Genomic DNA, 19,463 nt, shown 5'->3' with positions numbered 1-19,463 from the left:
CTGAGCACAGTGACTGCTCCAGCTGGGAACTTGGCAATTCTTCAGCACCAGGAGCAGCCAATACCTCCCACAGCACACTCAGCCCTGCTGGCCTTGCACGGCACAAGAGCTTTCAGGAAGTTTTTGGAGGAGTTGTACAATCCAGCACTGTCCCCACCAGGTTTTGGCAAACCTGTCAGTGAGGTATTGCTTGCTTTTCAGTGCTGATGTGCTTGGAAATCACAGACGTAGCAGATGATTCCCAGAAGGAAGACATCAAATTAATGAGAAAGAGTTGTATCCTTTCAGTTGAGCCTATTTGGGTTTATGGATCTGTAATTATTATTTTATGCTTCTATAGGTTGTGCTTCAAAGCTGCCTTTGTAGGAGGTGGCAGCAGAGACTTGGTTTTCTGGACCACAGATCTGCACTCCCCGAGGAAAGTGGGAATTAACTCTTGGAGGAGCACGTACACAGGAGGATACCAAAACATCCTTCCAGTTTCCAGCTGCCTGCTGGAGCTGTTTATGTTGTTGGTTAGGAACCGAGCCATCAGACTGAGGATGGGGTTTGTTTGGGAGATGTTTTTTTTTATACAGAATAGCCTTGAAGCTTTAAATTTGAGGCTTTTAATTCCTGTTGCCTGGTGGCACGTTGACATTTCATGATGTTGGCAGTGATCTGGCAAGGCCCTGTGATCTCTTGGGCATCAAGATACCGTTCTGTGGCAATAATCAGCTATGGAGGCTGGGACAAATAATTTTAATAACCTAACTTGCAGTTGCTGGTTGCACAGACCTTCAGGTTATATGTTAGAGTGGGGAGAGGTGTTGGTACCTGAGCAGGAGCTTTTCTGCAGGCTAAATTAGGAACTGCCTGCCCACATACAGCCAGCCCTGCTGGGTGTGGGATGCTGTTCACGAGGAAGAGAGACCAGAGCAGCAAAGCAGCTCCATTTGAAATCGCTGCTTTACCTCAGTAGTAATATTAAGGTTTACTAGTAGGGTTTTTGGGTGGTTTCTCCAGTGAAATTGTTTCTGGTCGAGCGCCCCGAATAAAACAACCTTATGTGCCACTTTTGTAGGAGGATGTGTTATGCAAGACATTTTTCAGATTCAAGTGGTGTAATGGTCATGGAAACTGGTTTGTAGTAGTGCTGGGTGAGATCCATGGCAGCCCAAAATACATGTGCCTGCAGAAGGCTGCCCACAGTGATTATATCCCCTGCAGAACACATCTCTGCTGCTCCTCATACAAGAGGTGCTCCAGTTCTTAATCCTGCCCAGACCTTGTCCCAGAGGCTGAGCCAGACCCCGGGTGTGGTGGTGTAGGGGGGGACATACCTGGTGCCCATCCCCACATCGGGTTGTGCCTGCACTGCTGGTGTGTTCTAAGCAGCTAAAATGCCTTTGCAGCAGTCCAAATATTAGCCTTGGCACCCACTCAGTGTGTGTGTAAAGCAGCCTTTAAGAAGGTTGGAATTAACATCCAGAATATTTGGGTTTAAAGTCTCTCATTGAATCCATAGGTCAAGAAATAAAACGTGTTTATGCAGCTAATGGCTTTGGAGAGGGGGCACTGAGTGTGTTTAATCTTCTTAGGAAGTTGCTTAATTTTGGAGGGTTGCTCATGTTTCCTATGGTGTTAAAGTAAAATACTTCTAAGTGCTTTCCATGCTCTTCCAAGCCCCTTTTATTCCCACTTTTCCTCCCTGCTTTCCCCAAGCTCATGAAAAAAGTCGTAGTCTCTTCTTCAGAAGAGTCTTCATGTGTAGGACTTGTATTCTGGTGTGTGTTGGAGTGGAGATGAATTTTTGGGCTGTGTTATCACTCAGAGTAACTTTAGAGAAGAAAGGCTGTTGGGCTGAGAGCAGTCAGTGAGCCCCTGGAGTGGGGAAGCTTCACCCAGGAATGATGATGCTTTTGCCTGTTGTTTTTCAGTCCAGGCTGCTGTGGTGCCTCTGTACCTGGGGCAGGAGGATTTGGGGACACCAACCACCTCTGGGACTGGTTTAACCACTTGGGCCCTGCTCCAGGTGCTCTGGGGGACCTTTTGTTCTCTCCTGCTTTTGGAACCCCCGTTCCTGGTGCTGAGGAACCCCCAGCTCTGGGCTCAGCAGGGCAGTGCTGGAGCTCCTTACAAGAACTCTCTTTGCTGAGCCAGTGCTGTGGTGTGTGGAATGAACTGGCCTCTAATTTTCATGTTGCTTTTACCAGGCTGCATTTTAGCTAAAAATGGAAGCTTGTGACCATGCAGATCTTTTTTTTTTCCCCCAGAAGAAACTTATCTATTTTTTTCTTAAATGAGCTCCATCTTTACCATAGAATTGCAAATCTCTGGTTGCCAGGACTGCCTTCTGTGGGTATCACAGGGTGCTTTCAGCATCCCCAGCTGAAAACTCAACTCTGTGGAAAAGTTTGCTGTTGTGCTTCCTTCCCCTCCTTGCAGGCTGGCTAAAGTAGCTTTTTTGGGGTTTTTTTGTTTGTTTTTCTTTTTTGCAGAAGGCAGATGAAATCTGCAACACCTCTCCTGCATTAATGAGGGTGCAGCACAGGACAATAATGGTGTGTGGTTTGGCCTTTGCTGCTGTGTATTCTTATGTGCCAGCATAAATTTACTTGTTTACATTGCAGGTAATCCTTTCAGAATTTCATTAGGTTCCATTGTCCCTGCAGAGTGGGCAAAGTTTGTTCTGTCAAGACTTCTGAAATTTGCCCCAAATTACTCTTTTTTCAGCACTTCAACTGGTCCTGTGTTTGTGTCTGGGGGGGTGGGGTTGGGCTCTGAGCTCGAGTTACTGTTTTCTGTTTAAAAACAAACCTGCTTACACTGTGATGGTTTCATAATCACAGCATTAAACTGTTCATCTACAAATGAGCTTGGATGGGGATGATCCATATCCTAAGTAGCTTAACCTCCATACCAGACACTGCAGTGAATTTTCCAGCTAATAACGAACTGTAAAACCAGAAATGTGAGAATTTCAGTTCGAAGGACGTGGAGTTGTAACCTGGTTTTCTGATTGAAGATTATTTTGCTTCAGTACCTTCCTGCTTTGTGCTTGGAATGATGTCCCCCTGTCCTGACACAGTGGCTTTGAACAGGAGCACTGGGGTGTGCCCTGACATCCCCCCCTGTGTGACAGGGACAGGTCCCCACGTTTCCATGTGTGAGTGACTGTCAGTGTTTCAGATCTTTGGGGGGGAGCTGTAATAGTACTTGGTGCTGCCAGAGGACAAAATTGTTCCAAAATCTCTTTTATTGACCTTGCTCCAAAGCCTGTGTGTGTGTGTTAAACCATTATGTGGGCCCAGGCTGCAGGTGTGTGATTTCCTTAATGTGGCAATTTGTACTTTTCTCTACTCTTTTGGAGCGTTGTGCTCTCACTGGAGCTCGTTAGTAGGAGGTTTATGTAACTTCTGATAAAATAGGTGTCTTCATATTTAATAGGTATCCTGTTCCTCAGGAACAGGATTGAGCAGAAATAATTTCAGTGCTTTTTGGGGGGGATGGGGCACTTTGTGGAAATCACAGTCTTGTGTGAGTGAGACAATATTTTGTTACAATCCTAAACTCTGCTGGCCTGGGCTTCTGTATCACCAGGGGAAGAGAATTAATGGTCTGAGCATGGCAGGAGTTTTCTTGGGAGAAGAGTGTTAAAAGCTTCTTGACACGAGCGAGTCTTCTGGTTGTGTTTCCTTCCTGAAGCCAGGCCAGCTGTTTGGGAGCTATAACAGAATTAGTCTGGGCTTTGATAGGGTTTTAATTTCTGCTAAATTTGTCAGCAATCGCTGCTCGTTCTTGATGATTGTATTAATTCTGGGTTTGGTGTGTTTTTTTTGCAGAATTTACATGTTTGACAGCAGAAGTTGCCTTTCTACTGTAGTGAGAGAAAATGTAAGTACAGAAAGAAGGTAACTTCTTTTTTTTTTTTAGTGCTTGAGAAATGTGCTCTTTTTAAAAAGTGGCTAACTTCAGATTTTTGGCTGTTGATCTTTGCAAGCCCAAAAAGTCCCTGTTTTCTCCCTTAGCATGTATATCCTTATGTCAACAGGAAAGATTTTAAAATGGCCAGGAGACCTGCTAAATAATAGATGTTACTGCCTGCCTTCTGTCAGAGAGGGAACTGGCACAGCAGAGGGAGACCACAGATGAAACTGTTTCATCTCAGTGGGGCAGGGAACTGTAATAAATAAAGTGATGAGAACAGTCATTCTCTCATGAATGAAAAATTACTTCTGCACCATGTTTGACAAAAGAAGGCCACATTTCTTTTGAGCAAAGTGGCTCTTGTCAGAATGTTCTTTTCAGTGTGTCAGTATTATTTCAACAGAACCTAAAAGTTTCAGGGTTTATATTCTGTGTAATTGTAATTATTACTAATGCTCTTGGAACAGTGAAATCTTCATTACCTTCCAGGTTATAACTTCAGTGTCTGTGGAGCTCCTCAGTCTGGGAGGAACGTTGCTAATTGGCCAAGTATTTGCTTAGTTAAATCTGTTTCAATTACTAGATATTATTTACCTGTTTTTCAAAAAACAGGCAGCAAGCTTTATTTCTGTACCCATACCTCCCTCTGGAGATGTGTGTGCTTCAGGATCTGAAGGCACCCTGAATTTTTTTTCTTCTCTTTTGGATTATATAAATGTGAGAGGCAGCAACACCTCAAATCTGTTCCACAAGCAATTCTGGTCTTACTGTATTTTCTCCCAAATAAAAACAAAACACAAAATCAATATATACTTCAGCAAACAAAAACCAACCCTCAGCTTTTCTGAGCCAACGTCGAACCGCTGCCACTGGCAGCGAGTTGTGTGTAATTCCTTTGTCATTGTGAAAATGCCCAAGCTGCTGTGCCTGTTGCTAATAGGATTTGTGGTATCTCCTAGATTAGCACAGCTCCATTTAATCAGATGCCCTGCTCTGAGCTGTCTGCTGGCCGTGCCCTCAGCTCGGCAGAGTTTTGGGCTCTGCTGCTGCAAGTGGGGCGGGTTTGGCTTTTCAGCCCCGTTGGGGGGTGATGTGTGTTGGCAGAGGGGAGGTGGAGGGGACAAACGTCAGCCAGGCTGTTCACAGGAGAAAGGGGATTTGCCAGACCTGCTTAGGAAATTACTGGGCTTGGGTAATACACAAAAAATTAGCTTTAAACCCTCGGCGTTACCAGACTCTGCATCAACAATGGCTCAGTGGGATTATGTTACTTTTTGGTAGTAGTGATGTGTACTAAAAATATCTTGTGGCAAGCAAAGTTTGGCCATCAGGGGATAGAAGTTCTAAGCATTTGACTTAATGATAGCTTTGCTTTCAAATCTGTTTTTTCTTCTTTTAATCTGTAGAGATTATTCACAGGAGAGGATGGAAGACTCCCTCCGTTTTTTACTCTTTTTGTGTAGGAATGCTGTGAGAAAATGAAATACAGTGTTCAGTAAGCACAGCCTCATTGCTCTTACCAGGTAGTTTTAGAGAGGAATAATATTTAACCCAGGAATATGTGTTTAAATTTATATACTCTTCCCACTTCTCAAGCATCAGGCTACAAATAAGTGTGACAGTATTAATGATACCTTGGGTTCAGTAACTGGGCCTAATTGGATAAGCAGCTTGAGCTGGGGAAAGGACACTGGAGTTGTTACAATGAAATGAGGGAATTGGAGTTCTTCCTTAGCCTTGGAATTTTTCTGTCACTGTTTTCTGAGCAGTGAGCTTTACCTTTAAATAGGAATATTACCCTGGGCTCCTAAATGTATCTCCATTTGCAGGAAATAAGTGGAAGTTCTGTAGATTCCAAAAGGCTTTTTGCAGTTCAGAAAGTTGGACACTCAACTGACTGCCTGGACTTCCATAACTCTCCCCTTACACAGGAAAATAGCTCGTGTAGGTTAGAGAGGAGCAAACCCAGAGCTGCTCCTTTGAGGTGAGTGATTTGAATAATCCCACAGAAGGTAACAGGAGTTGATTTTCCCAATGTGGGAAGCAGAGGAACAAAGTGACTCTTCCCTGGGTAACCTGTGAAAAGGGATTAGAGCCTTGGGGCACTTGGAGCAGGAGGAACAGGGAACTACCTGCAAGTGCCCAGATTGTTATCCCAGCAAGAAGAGAATTACCTACAAGGTATAGACTGGTCAACAGGATTAGGGGAATTAGGCTTAGAGCAGAGACACTTAAGCACTTCAGCCTCTGGAAAGGTCTCCAGTGAGTTGGGGAAAGTGAATATTGCTGAGGAGCTGCCTTCAGGAACACACACAGTCAAAAGAGAGGGAGGTAAGCATGGGTTTGGCTGTACCTGTTTCTTTGGGAAAAAGGTCTGTGGAACTGGAGGAGGGACTTTTTTTGTGAGGTTTGTTTGATTGAGAAGCTCAGTAACTTCTTTCAAAACTCCAGGAGTCGAATCATCATCTGTAGGTTCTTCTAGAAACCTTCTTTTAAGATGGGGTTAAATGCCTTCAGAACATGCCACAAAACAAAAATCTGTTACTTCATGATAATTGATTGTGTTTGTTTGCAATGAGCAGAGAAGTAAGAGCAGAGACTATTTAATATATGATCTCTGTCTGTAATAGGAATAAATCTGTGTAAAAACTTCCTATGTACCAAGAGTGAGAAGAGACAAAAGTATTTTGTATTCCCATACAGTTCCCTGACCTTACCTGTTGTCCTTGGTCTTTTGAAGTTTTTTTTTTCAATACAGAGTACTGGTGAGCTCTGATTTACAGCATAGCTAGAAAGGACACAGGAGGATGCAGCCCTTTTTTTTTCCCCATAGAACTCATATTTCTACCATAAATTTAATTGTCTAAGGCTGAGTATAAAAAAAAAATAGAAGAACAGCCAAGCTGGTTTGCTGTTTGTCCCATAAATTTTGCAGTCTTCTTCAGAGAACTCCCTATATTTTAATGCCCTTGGCTGGGTTAGGATTTTCATTTCCTGAGTGTGAGTGAGTTCAGTCATGTTGGCAGGAATTAGAACTTCCTGTTGATGTTGAAACAACAAAGACTACAAAGGGAATGTGGAAATCTGGTTTAAACAATTCCTATGGATGCTGACAGAGAGGCAACTCATAGTTTTTGGAGTTGCTTGGAATGCAGAGGGGCTGACTTGGAACTCTGAAAGTGTGTCCAACTCCAGGATAGGAGCTTCCATGGATCTGTGGTGCTGCAGATGGGAAAGCCCTGGAGGGCTGTGTGTGTTCAGCTCCTGATTGTCACACAGAGAAGGTTGAAACGAGCAGGGGACTGAGGGTCAGGAGCCACAGAAGCTGCTTTGACAATAGCAGTTGTTAAATTCCTTGAACTCCTGGGATGATGGAGCCGGTTCTGCACGGAGCTGGGAAGTTTTCTGGGGTGTTGCTGCACCACTCTGGGGCTGCTCATTAAAAATCAGCTTTCCCTCAAACTCACTGGAGTTCCCAGTCAGGCATTTTTGGGAGCTGAGCTGCACAGGAGGCGTGCAGGCTGTGCCAAGCAGTCAGGCACAAGCATGAAATGATCTTGTATGATTTGTTTTAAGCTCTCTTCTGCATAAATAATCCAGAATGCAACTACAGGGCTCAATTTCTCAAGTGAACTTTCTTAATATGGCTTTTTTCCCCAGGATGAGGGTTCGTCTCCCAAGGCCTCTCCCTGTTCCATGCAAGGAAGCTTTGTTGCATTTAAATGCAGGAGAATTTTATTACATAGTGCACAAAACCTGCAGAAATAAATTGGCACTATTTTAAGGAGAGTGTGTCTGCTTTGACTGACGTGAGATTATTCCTCCTATTGTATTTTTAAATAAAGCTGCTTGTAAAAATCTTCAGTGAAGTTCCCTGTACCTGCATCTGGAATTCTGGTGTCCTGGATCTTTATCATGATCCCATCAGTGAGTTGCTGTGACCTTGAGCAGAGCACTTGAGTCTTGGATTGTAATTTCTTGCTCTGAAATAGGAATGATACCATCTCTGAATTCTTTGTCTGGGAAGGTCAGTATTTGCTTAGTAGGAAATGGGCTTATATATTAACCTAGAGAATGGCAGAAGTAGAACTGGATATCCAAAAGCTGAAATATCTGAGAAAATGCAGTTTATTCTTAAAAGCAGCCTTTAGAGTTTCTTTATGAGAAGAGTAGTGCATTCCTGTTCCACCAGGAGTGTGAACTGCACAGGAGCTGCAGATGTGCTGAAGGTGTGGAGAGACCCACGGGGTGTTTGTGGGAGGTGTAGCATGAACAAAACATGTTGAGGAACAAAAGAGCATTCAGAAGAGAAGAAGGATAATAAAACACCCGGGAGGGGTTTTGTCTTAACTGGATTTTGGACTGAGCTGAACAAGCAGTCTTAAAGGGGCTTAGAGATGACCCTGGAACCAGAAGAGAGAAAGAAGAGACCTAATTTCACAGGGGAGTGAAAGGGCCTTGAAGTTGTGTGAGGGGAGGTTTCAGGAGAGAAGCCAAGTAAAATTCCTTTTCTAAAATATTGTTGGCTTCAGAGAATAGTATAAAACTTGTAAATGATGCTGTGACAAGATCTGGCATTTGTTCCTTGAGATCCTCAGTTTGGAATAACAACTGATATGGAGAGAGATGTGTCTGGTTATGGGGGATGGCAATATTTAGGCAATGCTGAAGTCTTAACTATTTTGAAACTTTTTCTGGCAGTGATGTTTGTTCCACTGCTCTAATTTGCCTTGACAGTATGTTCTCTGTTACTGTGACAGGGTAAAAACTTGGAAGTTATCCTCATCTTTCTCCTTGGGAAGGGCTTTAGGAGGAAAACAAAACCCTCATGCTTGCAAAGATAACTAAGCTGATTAAATCTTAACAGAATAATATGTAAAGCTGCTAGCAAAGCATTTGCTTTATTTAATAGTAAAGGGTCAATTCTAGCTAATAAAATGTTCTAAAAAACACAGTGCCCATGTTTATTTATAAACAGGTGCTCCATGTAGTATTTGAAATTGGAACCAGTCATCCTGTGCTGCAATAAAAGATAAACTTGATCAGCACGTTTCTTTAGCATCTTCTGTTGCTGCCAAGCTGCACAGATTTTAAAACAAAAAGGTTCAGAGCAGCTGAGTTTGAGACGTGGAACGCCAGGGAAGATGCCAGCGATGTCTTTGTGGAGCAGAGACTTTTCAGGAGAAGTTGAGTGCTCAGGGGGGAAATATCTGTGTGGTTGTTGTGCTGAGAAACTCTGAGGATGGTTCAGGGATGGTGATGGTTTGCAGAGCCTGGCTGACAGACAGGGAGAGATGGGAGTGACTTGCTGCTGATGGACACCAGGAAAACAGAGTCTTAGAGGGGAAGAATGTCTGTGGGAAATGATTTCTCAAACTCCTCCCCTCAGCCTAACATTCAGAAAAACCCCTGTTTTTTTTCTCTGAAAACATGTTTTCTCTGACCTCCATTCTGGATGTCTCAGGGACTTTCCAGCAGTTATCAAGTAAAATCCTGAGCAGTGTTTGTGCCTGATCTCCTTTTATCCAGGTATCAGAACAACATTTTCATAACCAGTGTTACAGGGTTTGTAATACTTTTTACAGCATTTTGCAAGTGCTGTAAATGCTTTTGAGGTGCTTATTCTTTGCTAGGAGGATTCCTTACTCTGATCTGAAGACCTACAGGGAAGGTCTGACTTTCCTGTCTCATGTTGGTGTTATCTGCTCTTTCCCTCTGGAAAAACTTGAGTTTATACAAAACTGAATCAGAAACACACTAATGCAAAAAAAGAAAAAGAGGGGCTGGAGGAAGGAAATAAGTCCAAATTATGTTTTGTTCCCTGTGACTGGGAGCTGAGCACATTTGGGATGGTCACACACCGAGGGGATTTCAGAGACGTATTTTCACCTGGATTCCAGGTGAAATCAAAGTGCTGTTTGAAATGACTTATCTACTGTAATATCAAATTATGGCTTCTGCTAATTGTGCTGATTGCCTCCTGTCTTTCAGCTTTCTGGCTGTTCCCGAGGTGGCAGTGGAGCACACCTTTAGCACAGGAAAATGAGTGAGCTGGACCAGTTACGCCAGGAGGCCGAGCAACTGAAAAACCAAATCAGAGTATGTATTGTGTCCTCAGCACAAATGAAGGGTCATTTTGTGTCCTGAGGGGCCAGAGATGGACAGAGATGATGCATTAAATGTGCCCAGAGTGTCAGAGTTAATGTAGGAAGGGACAAGCACAGGTAACTGCTTTAGAAAATTACTTTTTGGTCTTGGATATGGCTTGGAAAATAATAGCTACGTAAACAATGCACAGAACTGCTTAGATCAAAAGGAGTGTTTGCTGAAGATTTTCTGAGCCAGACCATGACTAATGTTAAGAAACCTGCTGCTTAAAATAAGGTCAGTGATAAGGTTAGTCAGGGCTTTGTCCAGTTAGGTCTTGAAAACCTCCAAGGCTGGAGACTGCAGAGCCTGCCTGGACAAGCAGTTCCGTGGCTTGGCTGCCTTTGTGGTGACAATCCTGTCACCTTCCTCCCAAAAGAAGAAGAGGTTTCAAAGTCAAGTGCTCGGTGTGTTGTGACAGCAGGCAGTGCATTATGTTAATGCTGCAGGGTCCTGTCTGGGTGACAGGCAGAAATGCTTTCTGAACCTTGCTTTGAGGGGGGTTCATCAACTCCACAGAGATGAATAAAGGTACAGAACTTCCTCCAATTTCTCTCATTTCCTTCTCTTGCAGGATGCTAGGAAAGCATGTGCAGATGCCACCCTGGCTCAGGTAAGCATTTCAGAGTTCAGCAGCAATTAGGAAAATTTGTCTCCTTTACAAAAGGAAAGTTTGGTTTAAGAAGGTAAATGCAAGGGAATCCTTTTTTGCCTCCTTTAGCAAGTTTTTTATTTTGCCCTTGGGTATTTTCTTCCAGAAATAAGTACGTGTTTGTCCAGTTTCTGAGAGCAGTGGCCTTGAGCAGTGGTTTCTCTGGGTGACTCAGGGCACATTGCTGCTGCTTAATGGAAAATAATGCTCTGCTGTGGGCATGGCAGCAGTGCTGTTGTGTTAACCCTGATAATCTGAACCATGGGGCCCGCTGAGGTTAAATGTCTGCCACATTTATCTGTACAGGGGTATAAAACCCGGATCAAAGGTCTGAAATCCTAGAAGTCTAAGAAGATTCGACCTCAGCAAAGTAATTTCTGGGAGTGTGTAGATGCAGCAGGGCTGCTTTGTCCGTGTGATCAAAACCTGCAGTGTAGAACGACATAACTTTGGATTGGGCAGTTTTAAAGAACTCAGTTCATATTGAAAATGTGGGACTTTGGTGTGCACTGGGCTGCTTGTTTAGGTGTAACTGTGTGTGAGGTGATGCTTGTGGAGCAGGGGACATGCAGTGAGTGCCCCCGTTGCTGTTTCAGATCACAGCCAACATCGACCCCGTGGGGAGGATTCAGATGCGCACCAGGAGAACGCTCCGGGGACACCTGGCCAAAATTTATGCAATGCACTGGGGGACTGATTCCAGGTGGGTGCTGGGGGCACAGATCAGCTCGTGGGGCTTCACTGTTCCTTGGGAAGTTGAGTGCCCAGGACTTGGTACCGCTGGGAATCACCAGTTCCGAGAGAACTCAGAGGGCCAAGAGAATTCAGGAGCACTGAATGCCACAGTTTTCCTCCCAATGTCCATGTTTTTGTAACCCAACTCGAAATTCAAAGCCAAATTACCACTCCTTGTCTGCTTGCCTGAAAAACATAGTTATGGTACCACATGAATTCTGAGGAACTGGAAATAGAGTAGATTCCATTACCAGTTGCCTTTTTTCCTGCCAACTGCTGATGTTCACTTAGACTGGTATCAGCTGCCTTCATCCTCTTTCCCTTACAATGTTCATCACAAAGGTGTTCCTCCTCATCTGCCCACAGTGATTGTGCTTCCCTCCTGTTTCCTCTCTAGGCTTCTAGTTAGTGCCTCCCAGGATGGCAAACTTATAATTTGGGACAGCTATACTACAAACAAGGTAAGGCCAGCTGATACATTGCTGTGTAAATGCAAAAAAAAGAAGTTACCTGTCATGATTTTGGCTCTATTGCTTTCCCAGCCCCAAGTCCAGATTTTGAATTCTCCAAAGCAATCAAATTTCCACGTAAAGAGCAGAGCAGTGCCCTCAGTGCAGTGTGTGTGGAACTGTGCACCACAGGTGGAGAACAGGGAAAGACTGAATTCCAGAGAAAGTTTGGATGTGTTTTGATGCTCTGCAGATAAAGTGATGAACAGAGTGCAAGCAGTAATGAGCAGGTTGCACCAGAGGGGTCAGAGATTTAGGCATAGCCCTAATAATTTGTTGTCTGCAGTCCAGTGCTGCGAGACCTGCCATGCACAGTGAGTCATCACTCTGGGTGTGCAGTCACATGATGCAGTTCTGGGTTACTTTTACTTTTATATGACAGTGGTTGGTGTTTGCTGGTGATGTTACCAGGGCTGGCAGCAGTTCTCCTCACCCCTCTGAGCTGGGCTGGCAGAGCTGCCCCAGTCTGTGCTGCTCAGGACCGTGGGACTGGCTTTATTTCAAATGCATTTTCATAGCATTAAAACCAATTTTGCCAATGCACTGGAGCAAGTGATGTGCTACAGGGGAGAGAGAAGCAAACAACTGCAGCAGCAGCTCCTGAGGCTGGGATTATTGTTGAACCCCAGCTGTAAAACTAATGAATCCATAACTTCAGTAAAGAGTAATAATATAGTTTGCAAATTAAAATTAAACCCTCTCCCTTTGCCTTCATCCTCCTCCTCTGGCCTCAGCCTGCATCTGAATTACTGTACCAACTAAAAGATGGTAAAATAATCCCTGTATACCATGATTTCTATATTAATATCTTCAATTCTTATATCTGCAATATTTTTGGCAGTTCCAGCTCACACTGGAAGTAACACAGTGTTGTCATAAATACGATCTTTCCCTAGTGATAAAATAAATTGGCTCAAGGTGAATATTCCAACCAGTTCCTTGGTAGAAGAATTCCAAAAATGAGCTGGTTGTGGTTTTAGTACAGAGGGTTGGGGGTTTTTTTAACTGCTGATTGTTGCAGGTTCACTGATCACTGTCTGTTCCTCTGCTGCTACAGAAATCTTTACTTAAGGAATTCAGGAAGATGGTTAACACTGCAGGAAGTACCACCAGATTTTTAAGGGTTATCAGCCCTTTCTTAAAGCAAGTTTGAGGGGTGAACACAATGAGTTAACAAGACAGAACAGGTTTAGCTTCCATAATTATCTAAAAAAAGTTCTTTGAGCACAGAATGACAAGGAAACATGGAGTAGTTATTTAACTATGAGGCTTGATTGCCTGCAGTGGGTTTCCAAAGCAGGATTTAAATGGCATTGGAAGCAGCGATTTCCTTGCTTGTTCATTCACAGCAACTCAGCCTGGAATTGGCACTTCTGCTGACTGTGCTTGGAAGTCAATATTTTCCTGAACCTATAATAAACCAATAGTAATCAGAGCAGTGAAATGAAATAATTTTACTTTTTACCAAAATTGCTGATCAAACTGGAGTCAGGAAAGGCAAATCTGAGGTTTGATGACGTCATCACTCGGTCTGACGAGCGAGAGCTGCAAGTTTATACCCTCAAAATAGTTCTGATGCTCCAACAGCTGCTTCCTTCTTGCCCTTCTGGCCAAAAAGAGAAGGGTGTCTTGAGGGATAGGTGAGAACCTTCCTGCTGGGCCCTGGTTTGTGGGTGAATCATGGGTGTGTGTTCCAGGTGCACGCCATCCCCCTGCGTTCCTCCTGGGTCATGACTTGTGCATATGCTCCCTCTGGGAATTACGTGGCTTGTGGTGGGCTGGACAACATCTGCTCCATCTATAACTTGAAAACTCGTGAAGGGAATGTACGTGTGAGCCGGGAGCTGGCCGGGCACACAGGTGAGTGCTGCTCAGGGGGCTCCAGCTTACCTGGGGAAAATTAAAAACAAAAAAATCCCTCAAATCCAATTTACCGGTTCAAAAGACACGCTTCCTTCCTCAGGCAGGACCTCAGCTGCAAACTGCCTGGGTTTAAATGTTTTTAAAACCGTTTTCCTGCTGCAGAATTGAACAAACCCCACAGCTGGAAGCTGATGCTTGCAGGTTTTCCTGTTTTGCTGTAGTTGGGATTTTCGGGAGATGTTTGTGCTGTGTCAAGTGGAGGTGGCTGGCGCTGATTTTTGTCATCAGAGTTGTTCATTGATGGCTGGGCAGGTGGGACTGGAGAAATAAGATGCTTCAGAGCATTCAGATGAAGTTCTTTGGTGCCACTGCTGGGAAACATCCAACATTCATGCTCTGGCCTTTGTGCTGACCAGGAATGTAGTTTAATTTCCCCCAGTAGTTGATGACACAGTTGAGGTTTATCAGCATTTGCTGCTCCTGGTGCAGTGACACCCTTGCAGACTCAGTTCCTTAGTTTCTGTGTGCAGTGCAGGCTCAGCTGCCCCTCTCCCCAGCTTGGCCTGTGGATTCCACCCCTCTACCCCCTTCCCCTGGCTGGGCTGGGTGTGGTGTGTGAAGAACCAAACCACATTTTGTCCAAAACATTGGAGATTCCAAGCAAACGTTGCCTGTTGCGTTCTGGGCTTCAGGAGAGGAGGGAGCAGCACATAATCCAGCCAGTTTGCAACATGGAGAGTAATCTCTGGCCTTCTCTGTGCCCCTTTTATTCTGTTCCCAGGCTACTTGTCCTGCTGTCGTTTCCTGGATGATAATCAAATCGTCACCAGCTCTGGCGACACCACTTGGTGAGTGTGACATTTGGATGGGATTTCACTGAAGTTAACATGCTATTGCAATTTTTTTCTTTCTTAATACAACTATTTGGCTTTCAGAACTAACTGTATTAAACTAACAACTTTCCTCACGCTCTTTTTGTATTCAGTATTTATTACTTCTGGATGTTTCTAATGCAGAATTTGGTTTCTTGTTGTTCAGAAGAGCTCCTAGAAAATATTCTACAGTGACAGTAGCTGGGGTTTTTGAGGAGAATGTAGGTGTATGTCTTCATAAATACTGGCTTCTGAACTATAAAAGGCCTCCATCTTTTTTCATAGGTGTCTTTATTATATCTAATTCTTGAAAGCATTGCAGTTCTCCCAGGCAGCAGCTCTTAAAGCCAAGGTTGTCTAATAAATACCTCTCCTACACAGTGTCAGTCTCTTTGAATGCCTAATGTGTATTAGTTCACTGATTCTGAGTATGGAATATATATGGGGTTAAAAAATGTTTCTAAATATTTGTTGGTGTTTAAAAAAAAAAACAACACAACCAACCAAACAAAAAAAAAAGGCGAACGAAAAAGACTTTGTTAAAATTACACTCTTTAAAAGTGAAAGCAGCTGCTTCAGGAGTTATCATTGTAATTCTAGAGTTGCCCGGATAACAGTTTGTCCTTGACATCACTTGAATTCAGACCAGCTTCAAAGCACAGTATCAGAGCAGAGTCAGCTCTTGTTTGCCTGGTGCAAACCTGCCACTGATGGGTCTGGTTTACTGAGAAATCACAGAAATTAAAAAGCCTGACTCTTCCTGAAGGGTTTGGACCTCCTGTAAGGAGGTGGTAGTGTTGCTTCATCCCTTTATGCTCTTTAATTATCACTGTAGTGGTGATTTTGCTGACTTGCAGCTTTAAGATCAGACATAATTCACAGAATTACACATCCTCAGTGGGTCTATAAAAATGAGAAACACTGACTCAGCTCTTGCTGTAGCCTTACCACTGCTGTTTTATATGAAGCTGTGCTAGTACTGGACAAGTCATTGCATGGCACAAGAATTGTGTGTATGAACAGTGGTGAGTGTCAGTCATTAGTTTTTTGCACTGGTTTTTAATTTAAACCCCCCAATATTATAAAATTGAATATGGCTTTCAGGTCTTCTATGCACAGTTATCCTGGAACAGCCAAATAGTTCAACAAAAAAGCATTTATTTCTACAGTCAGTATCAATCCTGTTAATGCTTTAGGGAGTTTTACTTCAGCACTGATGTAGATGACCAGGTTCAGAGAATAGTGGTGAGTGTCAGTCATTAGTTTTTTGCACTGTTTTTTAATTTAAACCCCCTGATATTATAAAATTGAATATGGCTTTCAGGTCTTCTATGCACAGTTATCCTGGAACAGCCAAATAGTTCCACAAAAAAGCATTTATTTCTGCAGTCAGTATCATCCTGTTAATGCTTTAGGGAATTCTGCTTCAGCACTGATGTAGATGAACAAGTTCAGAGAATAATTCCTGTCTCACCTTCTGATGGAGCACAGACGTGTTGACTTTGCCCTTTTGAACCCTTCCTTCCAGTGCTCTCTGGGACATAGAAACTGGCCAGCAGACAACCACATTTACTGGGCACACTGGAGACGTGATGAGCTTGTCCCTGGCTCCCGACGCCCGGTGTTTCGTTTCTGGTGCCTGCGACGCCTCTGCCAAACTGTGGGACGTGAGAGAAGGAATGTGCCGGCAAACCTTCACCGGCCACGAGTCGGACATCAACGCCATCTGTGTGCGTACCCACCGACCACGGGGGGATTGCAGCTCCTAAGGGTGTGCTCTGTGGGGTGCTGTTCCCAGGTTTTCCTAAACAGTGGTTTCTGGAGCTGAGGTGGTGAGTGGAAACTGGCTGCTCTTCCACGCTCCTCATTTCCTGGCCTGGCTCAGGAACAGTGTGGCCAACAGGGCCAAGGAAGTGATTCTTCCCCTGGACTCAGCACTGGTGAGGCCACCCCTGGAGTGCTGTGTCCAGTTCTGGACCCCTCAGCTCAGGAAGGACATAGAGGGGTTGGAGCAGGTCCAGAGAAGAGCAACGAGGCTGGGGAAGGGACTGGAGCACAAGTGCTGTGAGGAGAGGCTGAGGGAGCTGGGGCTGTTCAGCCTGGAGAAGAGGAGGCTCAGGGGAGACCTCCTCACTCTCTGCAACTCCCTGACAGGAGGGGGGAGCCAGGTGGGGGTTGGTCTCTTTTCCCAGACAACTCTCAGCAAGACAAGAGGGCTCAGGGTCTTCAGCTGTGCCAGGGGAGGTTTAGGTTGGATATTAGGAAGAATTTCTTTGCAGAGAGGGTGATCAGCCATTGGAATGAGCTGCCCAGGAAAGGGGTGGATTCTCCGTCCCTGGAGGTTTTTAAGAAGAGACTGGATGTGGCATCAGTGCCATGGGCTGGGAACCACGGCGGGGTTGGATCAAGGGTTGGACTTGATGATCTCGGAGGTCCCTTCCAACCCAGCTGATTCTATGATTCTGTGATTCCTCACTGGTTTTGCCCACTAGTGGAGTGTCATGTCCTCTCATGTGCTGCTTCCTTTTCCCACTCGTGTGTGTGTGTGTGTGTACAAAATGGTGTGTTGGGTGAGACAGAGGAACCAAACCTGCAATCCTGTGTGTCCTTTCCCTCCCCACCTCAGTTCTTCCCCAACGGCAACGCGTTTGCCACGGGCTCGGACGACGCCACGTGCCGGCTCTTCGACCTGCGGGCCGACCAGGAGCTCATGGTCTATTCACACGACAACATCATCTGTGGCATCACCTCTGTAGCATTTTCCAAGAGTGGCCGTCTGCTCTTAGCTGGGTATGACGACTTCAACTGCAACGTGTGGGACACGCTGAAAGCTGATAGAGCAGGTGAGGCTTTGGGGTTGAATAGGGTGGACACACTGATGTCTTACTGGAACAGGGAGCTGGGGGAGTCACCGGCCCTGGAGGTGTCCAAGGGGGATGATCCATTGAAGACTTGATGATCTCAGAGGTCTTTTCCAACCCTAATGATTCTGTGATGCTGAATGTGTGAGTTGAGTCCCGTGCAGAGACCTCTCAGAACTCACAGTCTCACCTTTAGAATCCTGATAACCTGTTTGAGGGTGACCAGTGATGATAACAAATACAACAGTACTCAAGGATGGTGTCTCACCTTCAGAACTCTCTGCTTACCTGTTTGAGGGTGACCAGTGATGTTAACAAATACACTGGAATATGTTCAAGGGTGGTATCTCACCTTCAGAACTCTGATAAACCTGTTTTAGGGTGACCAGTGATGTTAACAAATACAACACTGCTCAAGGATGGTGTCTCACCTTCAGAACCCTGATAACCTGTTTTAGGGTGACCAGTGATGTTAACAAATACACTGGAGTATGTTCAAGGATGGTGTCTCTCTCACCTTCAGAACTCTCTGATAACCTGTTTTAGGCTGTTAACAAATACAACACTGCTCAAGGATGGATGCTTGGGAACAGGAAAACTGCCATTAAAAACAACGGGTTGGGGTAGTGGGATTTTTTTTAAGACTTTATGGCTTTGTTTATGTGTTAACTATTCAAAGCAATTCAACATGAATGTTGCTGTTTATACACAGGAATTTTTTTCCTGGTGTTCGTAGCAGTAGTTGTAGAGACAACCAGCAGAACAACAGAGACTGTGAGTTTATCTTTTGAGGAAATGAATATGAAATTTATGGTCCAAGGAATAAGATAATTCAGCTTCAGTTCTTTAAAATGAAAACTTTTATTAGAAAAAAGGAAGAAAGATACAAATCAGGCTGCAAATGTTTCATTATTTTCATCAGAGAACATGGGATGAGAACAAGTATAATGTGTATTTAAATGTTCTAAGGCTTCAGCTGGCCAGGCAGATTTGGCACTTGTATTGTGCCTGATTGTCCATTAAACACCTTTTTGGTTCTGTTTTTAGTACAAGTTTATAAGACTTCTTGGTGCTGTTTTTGTTTTACCAAATTGCAGCACTTACTGTTGGTGGTAGAACAAGGAGAGTCCTGTGAACAGTCAAATTCATGTAGAACAATTAATTTCAAGTCTGTCAAGAATACCTTGGCTCAGTGCTGTGGACTGGGAAGAGCTTGAGCCTAATTAGGTTTTCTTTTTACCTCCTTGAAACTGTTAAATTGAAGGGGATAGAGGAAAATGTTGCCTCCCTTAATTTTTCTGTTTAATGTCTCAATTCTTTTTTTTAATGGTGCTATAATTGAATTGTAGCACATCTCCATATTGACAAATAGATTGGATGTAGGAATCTGTCTTGTAAGTGCTTGTAAAGGTAGCAAGATTAAATTGGATGAAAAATGCTTTAAGTTCATAACATAATCCAGTTTAACTTCTGGTTTTACACGTGTAAAAACTGCAAAATTTAACTGATCTTTATCCTTATGGAGAGGAAATGGCAAGTGCTGTGCAGTGTGACACTGTCAGAATCTTCAGGGCTGTGATTTCCCAACTCACCAGAGACCAGTGAAGGTCATAAAGAGGGGAATATCCAGGGAAGATTTTGGAGTAATGTCTTTAGTGAATGACTTTTTTGTGAGCACACCCAGTTTTACCTGAGTTTGTGCTCGTAAAACCAAACATTCCAGCCGTGTTTGTTCAGGATTTTTGGCTGTCTGGGTTGGCTGATCCAAAGGTGCCCTGGTGTGGCTCCAGCTGAAGCAGGGAGTCATCCAGGAATGCATTCCCAAATAATGTTCCAGGAGCCATCCAGGAATGCATTCCCAAATCGTGTTCCAGGAGCCATCCAGGAATGCATTCCCAAATAATATTCCAGGAGC

At 44.1% G+C, this 19,463-nt stretch overlaps 1 protein-coding gene across 6 annotated transcripts in view; it reads left to right on the top strand.

Moving 5' to 3' along the window:
• GNB1 (G protein subunit beta 1) overlaps positions 1-19,463 on the top strand; it is a 36,399-nt gene that overhangs the window by 14,545 nt on the left and 2,391 nt on the right. For 4 of the 6 annotated variants that reach the window (XM_027702041.1, XM_027702039.1, XM_027702040.1 and 1 more), the window contains exons 2-10: positions 3,825-3,876; positions 9,901-10,008; positions 10,631-10,669; positions 11,305-11,411; positions 11,841-11,904; positions 13,650-13,812; positions 14,597-14,663; positions 16,216-16,417; positions 17,314-17,530. In XM_027702041.1, coding sequence (XP_027557842.1) covers positions 9,952-10,008; positions 10,631-10,669; positions 11,305-11,411; positions 11,841-11,904; positions 13,650-13,812; positions 14,597-14,663; positions 16,216-16,417; positions 17,314-17,530 — 916 coding nt within the window. In that variant the 5' untranslated portion in view covers positions 3,825-3,876; positions 9,901-9,951. Of the gene's footprint in view, positions 1-3,824; positions 3,877-6,180; positions 6,241-9,900; positions 10,009-10,630; positions 10,670-11,304; positions 11,412-11,840; positions 11,905-13,649; positions 13,813-14,596; positions 14,664-16,215; positions 16,418-17,313; positions 17,531-19,463 lie in introns of those variants that run through there. The other 2 variants (XM_027702043.1, XM_027702044.1) reach the window with 2 other exon arrangements.

The sequence above is a fragment of the Neopelma chrysocephalum genome, unplaced genomic scaffold (assembly GCF_003984885.1).
Source record: "Neopelma chrysocephalum unplaced genomic scaffold, ASM398488v2 Primary Assembly neopelma1_180, whole genome shotgun sequence".
Classification (NCBI taxonomy): domain Eukaryota; kingdom Metazoa; phylum Chordata; class Aves; order Passeriformes; family Pipridae; genus Neopelma; species Neopelma chrysocephalum.
Note: the sequence above shows the minus strand (reverse complement) of the source record. Positions and strands in the feature narration are given on the sequence as shown.